Here is an 8,556-nt window from a genome sequence, read left to right as displayed (position 1 = left end):
GGCTGAGAATGACTTATGAAGAAATGAAGAGAGTAGCCTGGGAGTCAGGGTATCCACTCAGGTAAGAACTTCCCCTCTCTGGCCTCGTCTGTCTGTCCAAGGAGGGGTTTGAGTGAGATCATCCCAGAGCCTCTTTTTACTCTTGAGCAGTCTTTGAATTGCTAATGGTGGGGATTTAAGGCCCAATGGCATAGTGGGAACAATATTTTTAAGTTGGTATTTTTTTGTACTTTTCATATTATGCCATATGACCAGAAATATTGCCATTTTTCTTGGATAAGATTGTAGAATGTTAGAATCACCAAAACTTACTATAATGGACAATTAGAAGGACACAATGTTGGCACCGCACAGCAAGGGGCATTCATGTCTGGTTTGTTTCCACTGTAGCCCACTCAGTGCTTAGACACTGCTGGCACATAGTATATGCTCAAAAATGAATGAATGAATGAAACTGTAGACTAAATCCTAAACAATGGAATCTGAGAGTCGAGGAATGTTAGAATTATAGGGAAACATTATTCACATATTCAGAAGAGGGAACTGGGATCCTAGAGGTGGGTCATGGAATCTTCTGGATGCTGAAGGATCCCATGGCTGTTCCTAAGGGGAAGATGTGACCGGAAGGCTAGTGGTGCTCCAGGCCACAGTCTGGGAGCCTCCGGGGAGGGATGGGTTTCCAGGAAAGAAATTTTTCAGAAGGGGAGGAAGCAAGATTGTGTTTTGCCTTTGGTGTTGATGTTCCCCAGGCCTGGGGCTATCACAGCCGTGAGGGGCTCTCCGAGGGCCCCAGGGAGGAGGCCCTGCCAAGACTTAGCAGGGCGGGGTAGGTCCAGTGCACAGCTTTTTGGAGTAATGGGCGTATTTGTGGTTGTAGGTGTCCAGGTTGTGGCGAAAGCAGAGTGCGGCCCTCTTGTCACACGTGCAGGTCAGCCGCTGGCAGGCGGTTCTGCCGGCTGGATGGGACATGGTGAGTCAGAGACGAGGAGGCTTGAGGACTCCTTGCTCTCAGAAATGGATGTGATAGTGGCTGGCTGCCCCTGGGCCCTCATTCTCAGCCCCATTCTTGGTGGAAGCCCACTCTCCTGGGGGATGCTTCAGGGGCAGGGCACAGGGGCCTGCTGGGCTCATGCACGGGGGAGGCTGGAAGTTAGTCCTAGCTGTCCCTCCTTCCCCTCCAAGTCCGTTATGCTCTCCTGCCCCAAGGGAACCAACTGGGTCTCTGACTCTCACTGCTCCCAGCCCACAGGGCTTTTAGGCAACCCCTCTGCATGTAATGCATTGCTGATGGTGGGACTGCAGCCATCAAGCAGAGGGACAGCTGCAAAATAACAGCAACTCAGTTCCAGATGGCCAAGGCATGCCCCAGAGCAGCCTGTGCCCAGACTGGAGGCCATTGAGACCAAAGCTTGTGGTCTCCTGGGGCCCTCTGCCCGTCCTCATTTAGAGTGGACAGAGCCCATTGCTCTGCTGTGGGAATCAGACTTCCACCCTGACCTGGGGTCAGCTCTCCAGGCACCAAGGGCCCAGCAGACTCCTCCTCTTCTCCCTGGGCAGCTGCCTCTGTTTGCCCCCAGTGCCTGGGGCTCCTTTTGTCCCCTGAACACAGGCACAGCTCAGAAATTTGCGGGGCTCCTCATTTCCCCCTCAAAGGTCAGTTTCCCTTCCCAGCCAGTGTCTTGCCTACGCCTGCTATTTGAGTAAAACTCAGGGCTGGAAGGGGCTTAACAGTCCTGCTAGTCCACCTCTTTTGGGGGTTCTCACCAGGGCACAGACTAAGCTGGGGAAACAGGTGTGGTTATCTTCGTTTTATAGATGAGGAAGCAGTTGCTTAGGTTACTTGCCCAAAGTCACACAGAGGTAAAAGGTGAAGCCCCAAGAAGACTCCAGCATCCCCTCCTCTCACTCTCTCAATGCCGTCCCTAACAGGGGCCATCTGGCATTGCATGAACCCTGGTGACAGGGCTCTCATTACCTGACAAAGCTGCCCTGCTGAGTGGATGTTCCAGGAGCAAGAAACTGAGCCAAACCTGTCTCCAGTGTCTCCAGTGTCTCCAGTCCTGGCTCTGCCCTCTGCAGCCACGTCTGCCCTCCCACAGGACAGACCTTAGAGATCTGAGCCTCTCTGAATGCCGCTGTGCCCCATGCTCGTGGCCTTGCCCTCCCTGTAGGCTGCTCCTGGCTTTGCCACAGAAAGAAGGCTTGGTTCTCTGAACCAGGCTCTCTCTGTGGGGCTGGGCTGTATGGAGCCATCCACGTTCTCCTTTGGTTAAGGCTGCTTCACTACTGAGAGTTAATGTATCCAACGGAGCAAACCAGCCTGGGGAAGCTCCAGCTCTCTGCCTGGACCCAGTCCTTGAGGCCGTGTCCTGGGACGTCCCCTGCAGTTCCTACGTGGCCCTGGGGAGGGGTATGTGAGCTCAGCTCCTCTGGGCCTGGCCCAGCTCAGCCCCTCTGCTCCTCTCTCTAGAGGCTGGAGCAGGGTGGGAGGAAGCACCTGGGGGCCAGGTGAGCTTCTCGACAGGTGCACAGGCCTCCCCACACTCACATGACAAGGGAGAGCCCCCCCTCCAGCCCAGCACTGGCCCTCCTGAGGCCTGAGGGTCACCATCAGGAGGGACTTCCTGTCTGAGCTGTCTCCTAGGTGTCCCAGGTGGACACTTGTGGGACAGGGGCTACTCCAGGGCTGTTCACCTACCACAGAAGATGCTGTGCCTGCTGGTGGAGAACAGATACTTTTCCAGTTTGGGTTCACAGCCCAGCTTCTCCAGGCGCCCGTAGCAACAGTCGTGGGCATGGCAGCACCTGTAGGGTCACCGTCAGCCTGAGAGGCCTGTAAGCCATGGGGGAGGGCAAGGGGCTGCCCAGGGAACCAGGGGCTCCAGGGAGCTTCCAGGCCTGAGGAAGCCAGCACCCACTTGTGGCTGTCCCCAGAGGCCCCCGGCTCCTCCCTCCCCAGAGAGGTCCCCCTGCTGGGCCGCCCCCGTCACCAGTCAGTCTGGTCCACAGGCCCGCGGGAGCCGCCGATGCCACAGTGGCAGCCGTAGTTGTACTGCAGCGCTGGCTTCCCCGTCATCCTCTCAATCATCACCCCAAACTGCACCAGGTTCCCGCTGGCCAGGGCCACTGCAGGGAGTGAGAGCGGGGACCACCAGACCCTTGGCACCAGTAAGCGTCCACCCAGGGCCCCACCCTCTGCAGCCAATTTCCTCTCGAATCTCATTCCAGGCATCTCTCCAGATATCCAGTTGCTGAGTCAGAATCGACTTGACGGCAATGGGTCGGTTTTTTTTTTTTTCGGTCTCACCTCCCCAAGGCAGCCCACTCCCAAAAGCAACAAAAACACCACCCATGGTGCCCTAATCCCTAGTCCTCGCCCATCATGTCAGCACATCCGGTCTCCCCACCATCTCCCAGAACATCACCTCGCCCACCCCTCCTGATCGTCCCTCAGGGGTCAGCCTCATCTCCCTCAGAAGGATCTGTCTCCCCAAATCTCATCAGACAGCCTGGACATGTTCCTAACCACCTTGACCTCCTGGACTCCTCCTCTCCTGATGCAGCAGGTGTGAGCCAAAAATGTCCCCCAGCTCACCCAGCTTGCCCCTCTCTCCTCACCCTCTACCCCCCGGGCAGTGCTGGCTCAGGCAGAAGGACCTCAGGATGACCCTGGTGGCTGGAGGGGTGGCCTGCAGCTTTGGGTACCTGCCATGCCCTCCCCAGAAGCCTGGCTGGGGTGGGCTCAAGTGCATCCAGGGATGGGGTGGGGGAGGGTAAAGGTCACAAGGGTCACTTACCCAGGAGGCAAAGGCAGATCAGAACAGGGGGCGGCTTCATCCTGGGGAAGAGGTGAGCAGGGGCCAGGAGCTGGGCTGCAGAGAAGAAGGTAGCGAGCAGGGGCACCTCTGATCTCAGGGCACCTCCCCAGTTGGTTAAATACCTGGTCCGTCCACTCCCCATCATTAACTCCCAAATGCCCAGTGATGCAATGATACTTCCAGGACTTTGGCCAAGTCCCCAGGGGGCGGGGCCAGCCTGGGGCCTGTGAGCTCTGCTTCCAGGGAGTGTTGTTTTTTTTTTTTTCTGTGAGGGTGGCAATTCTGTGGCTCGCTTTCTTTTCACTGCCCTTCCCATCTACTTCCCTTCCCCCAAAATCTGTGAGCCAGGTGCTGTTCCGGATGCTTTGCATTCTTCCGATTTTTTTCCTCAGCCTCATTTTACTGCTATAGCAACTGAGGCCCAGACAGGCTAAGAGGTTTAAGTTCACATGGCATGGAAGTGCCAAGGGCCAAGTCTGTCATCTTTCCATGACACAAGCTACAACATCAACATGCCCTCCCCTCCCTGCTGCTCCCCAGCTCGCCCCTCCCCACACACAGAGCACATTACCCAAAGGGAGAGCACAGACATGCTGAGCTGCTTGACACTTAGCAGGCCCCGGGGCCCCAGGAGGGCCATTTGTCCGAAAACATATAGGCTGCAGCTGGGAGGTTAGCCAGCTGGGCTCGGATGTCTTCATTGTTCTTTCCCAGGCAGGCTTCTGCTTCTTTGGCAAGCAGTGAAAATGCTCCCAGATGTTACTTCTGTTTCCCCAGATCCCTGTGCAGTGCGGTGTGGCTGCTGTAGAAACGGGCTCTGTCTGTCAGCTGGAAAACCCACACTCCAGCAGTGCTGGAAACTTGGTCCTTTTGATGTCATCCTTGGGGCTGCTGTACCCCTGGTCAGGTCAGAACATCGAGGCCAGTTTTCAGAGAAGGTTGGAGGCCAGTGGGAAGGAGGCCAGCACCCAGGAGCCCCCTCTCTTCTATGCCGGGCCTGGCCCTGTTGTGATCAGAAATGCCAAAGCCCCCCTGGCCACGGACTCGCAGTGACCTCCAGAGGTGTAACGAGGACGGGGCGGGGGAGGTTAGAGGGGGCATTTGACTCCAGGCGCAAGTCCAAGGGGGCGCCAGAAGAGGCAGGTCGGCAAATCACCACCCCCTCGCTGAGGGGGGACGCACATTTAGAGATTGCCCGTGGGTGCTCGTTACTCTCGCTATGCCTCTGGTAACCTCGTTTGCTGGCAGGTGCCCCCTCCCTTGATTCCCCCACCAGGCAGACCCTCCTGACCTGGGCTGTGACTCCCTCTTCCCCCTGCCCTCCTGGTTCCTGTTCTGTGACTGGGATAACTTGACCATCCACTTCCATCAACTTTCAGGACCTGGGAGCCGCCTGACTTGTGGCCTTGGAGTCCTGGTTCCACCACTTATGATGTGGTCTTGGGCAGATCCTTTCCCTCGCTCAGTTTTCCTGTCTGTATCATGAGGATATGCCTCCTTCATGGAAGAATGGGACGCTCAAGTGCAATAAGCAACTAGCTCTCACTGAGTACCCACTGTGAGCTGGGCACTGTACCAAGCCCTTCACAAGAAATACTTCAATGAACCTTCAAACAGTCCCATCGTGCGGGTGCTATGGTCACCCCCCATTTTTTACAGATGAGGAAACTGAGGCACACGCCTAAGTAAATGGTGAGTCAGAATTTGAGCTCAGGCAGTCTGAAGAGCTTAACCAGGGCCGACTCCGATCAGGCACTGCTGGCCCCATACCTAGGGCCCATGATACTTCCAAAAACAACAACAACAAAAATAGTTGCTGTCAAGTCGATTCTGACTCGTGACAACCCCACGTGTGCAGGGTAGAATTGCTCCATAGGGTTTTCAAGGCTGTGACCTTTTGGAAGCAGATTGCCAGGCCTGTCTTCCGAGGTGCCTCTGGGTGGGTTCAAACCAACCTTTTGGTTAGTGCTTAACGGATTGCACCACCCAGGGACTCCTGATATTTTCAGAACCCCTCAAATGTTTTCAATTCTTTTAAAATCAGAATATAATCCAAAATGTTTGAATTTCTTTTAAAATCAGAAGAGAAGAATGAATATAATCCATGGATTAATATCCATCTTTGTACCAATGCAGTCATTTAAAAATATAGTTTTTAATATTTTTTTTATGCAGAAGGTCCCGCGGCGCCCACAAAAGTCGTGATGCAGACCTGAGCTGGACTGCCAGCCTAAACAGCGCCCCCTGCAGGAGCTGACTCCAGGCCTGCCGCTGGCCACCTTTCAGGGGAGGAAACTGACCTGCGCAGAAGGCTCTCACACCGCAGTCAGGAAGGACCCCGACCCAATTCCCTGACCTCACCCCAGCCAGAGGATGAAGTCCCTGGACAAGCTTCGTCTGGAATGGGGAGGGGAGGCTGAGTGGCAGGGCGGCCTTGGCAGTGATTGGGATTAATGGTTTTTGACACGAAAGAAGCCCAATAAACACTGACATACATTTGGCAGAGCCCTGCCTCCTGTCCCTCCCACTTCCGGCTTTAATTCCTGCTGGGTTTCTCTTCATCCTGGGCTCTGTTCACCCCACTTTAGAGAGGACTTGGGGCGGGGAGTCCAGGGAGGTGAGTCCACTTGCCCAGGGTCACCCAGCAGCCTGAGTCACAGGCTCTTCCGAGGGGCTCCCTCTGCTCACCGCTTCCTTTTGATTTTAACGGGGGTACCTCCTGGCAGCGCCTGGCTTCTGGCCTGGGGTGAGGAGCTGCCTCTCAAACAACCAAAAATTAGCTTTGACTCCTGGGGAGCTTTGGCCCACAGCCCTTCCTGCAGGGCTTAAGGGGTGTTTCCCAGGATGGGCCAGGTTTCTGAGAAGTTCCATTTTGTGACCCATTTGGAGCCCTGGTCTGCTGGTTCGTACCTGAGAAAACTGAGGACCATAGGGCTGGATCCAGGCAGGGAAACCCAGGCAGGCTTCCAGGCAAAGGTGCTCCTGGCTGAGTTTTGAAGTAGGAGGGGGGTGGAGGGGGGTGGAGAGAGAGGGGAGTGAGAAGGAGGAGGGGCAGGGTGTAGAGGGCGAGGGGGGTGAGGGGGAAGGATGTTAGGACTTGGAGGATAGGAAGGAGTTTCGCCATTTGGGAGATGTTGGTTTTACCAAGTTCACGTTCACACCAAAGGTGCAATGGGGTAGAAAGCACAAGGTCTCTGGCATCAGAAACACCAGACCTGAGGGCCAGCTCTGCCCCTTTGGAGCTGTGTGGTCTTGGCAGGTGCCGTCACCCCTCTGAGCCCAGCTTCTTCATCCGTAAAATGAGTATAATTAGACTTGCCTTTCAGGGTTGTGGATGGATGAACAGGAAATGAAATGCGTAAAGCCCTTAGCAGGAAGCCTTGCCCAAAGGAGGAGCCTATAAACACAGGCCCCTCCCTTCTTCCCTCTTACCCACAGAGGAAGCAGCTGCTCTCTGAGGATCTCAAGGCGCTTACCCACTCTAGGTCACAGATGTGGCTGGACCAGGGCCCCCAGCATTACAATGGAAGTATTGCCCCCACTTGGCAGGTTTTGGAATCCCTGAGTGGTGCAGACTGGTAACGCTCTTGGCTGCCAACTGAAAGGTTGGAGGTTCAAGTCGACCCAGAAGTGCCTCGGAAGAAAGGCCTGGTGATCTACTTCTGAAAACAGCTGTTGAAAATCCTATGGAGCAGTTCTACTCTGGCACATATGAGGTTGCCTTAAGGCGGAATTGACTTGATGGCAACTGGTTTTGGGTTTTGGCAGGTTTTAACTTTAGTGATGCAGGGTGGTTGTGGTAGAGGGGAGTAGAGGGAACAAAGCCCAGCCTCTCAACTCTGTCTTCTTTCTCTTGGTGCAGACTCTTCCCTTTAAGTTTAGAAGTCATAGTAAAAACAATAATGCTAACAACAACAATGGCCGAATGACTACCATTTACTAAGATCTTGCAATGTTGCTGAGCCTGTACTGAGCCTGTAACGTGCTTTATCTCATTACCTCTTGTTACAGTTTGTATTGCTTCCCCCAGAGCCTTCGGAATCCTACAGACCTCTCCAAGAAAACTGGGATAACCGTATTCCTGGACGGATTAACTGTTCGTTCTGTCAATAAAATGTACTGACTGAGGGCCTGCTATGTGCTGGATCTGTTCTAGGCGCCAGAGACACACCGGAGAGCACAGCCAGGTGTGGTTCCTGCCCTGTGGCATTTACAGCCAGTGGGGGAGACACACATTCACAGTTATATACACGAATGTACACTAATAGAGATAAGTGGCTTGATGGAATGTTCCATGAGACTATGTTGTTGTTGTTAGGTGCCGTCAAGTTGGTTTGGACTCACAGCGACCCTATACTCCACAGAACGAAACACTGCCCGGTCCTGCGCCATGCTCACAATCGTTGTTATGCTTGAGCCCATTGTTGCAGCCACTGTGTCAATCCATCTCGTTGAGGGTCTTCCTCTTTCACTGACCCTCTGCTTTACCAAGCCCATGAGACTATGGGAGTGTTTAACAGGGGTGTCTGAATTGGCAGCGGAGCAGGGACAGCTTCTCTGTAGAAGAAATGGTTGATCAGAGATCTCAGGTTAACTGGATAAAGAGGAAAGTGGAAACAGTCTAAATATAGGAAACAGCCTGTGCAAAGACCCTGTGTTCTGGTCTGAGAAATGTAACACCCAAGAATAGCTGGAAGGAAACTGGGGTAGCTGGAGGGTGATGGGTGGGCCCAGAAGG

The 8,556-nt window shown here is 54.4% G+C and overlaps 1 protein-coding gene across 1 annotated transcript; it reads right to left on the bottom strand.

Moving 5' to 3' along the window:
• Positions 1 to 796: 796 nt before the first annotated feature.
• PLA2G2E (phospholipase A2 group IIE) lies at positions 797 to 3,837 on the bottom strand. The gene is made up of 4 exons (XM_004377178.2): positions 3,798 to 3,837; positions 2,991 to 3,126; positions 2,699 to 2,805; positions 797 to 956 (listed from the first exon to the last, which is right to left on the bottom strand). The coding sequence occupies exons 1-4, from the start codon at positions 3,835 to 3,837 to the stop codon at positions 814 to 816; spliced, it is 426 nt and encodes a 141-aa protein (XP_004377235.1). The 3' UTR covers positions 797 to 813.
• Positions 3,838 to 8,556: the final 4,719 nt, after the last annotated feature.

The sequence above is a fragment of the Trichechus manatus genome, unplaced genomic scaffold (genome assembly GCF_000243295.1).
Source record: "Trichechus manatus latirostris isolate Lorelei unplaced genomic scaffold, TriManLat1.0 scaffold00048, whole genome shotgun sequence".
In the NCBI taxonomy this organism is placed as follows: Eukaryota; Metazoa; Chordata; class Mammalia; order Sirenia; family Trichechidae; genus Trichechus; species Trichechus manatus.
The sequence above is the reverse complement of the archived record's forward strand: the minus strand, read 5'-3'. Positions and strand labels throughout refer to the sequence as shown.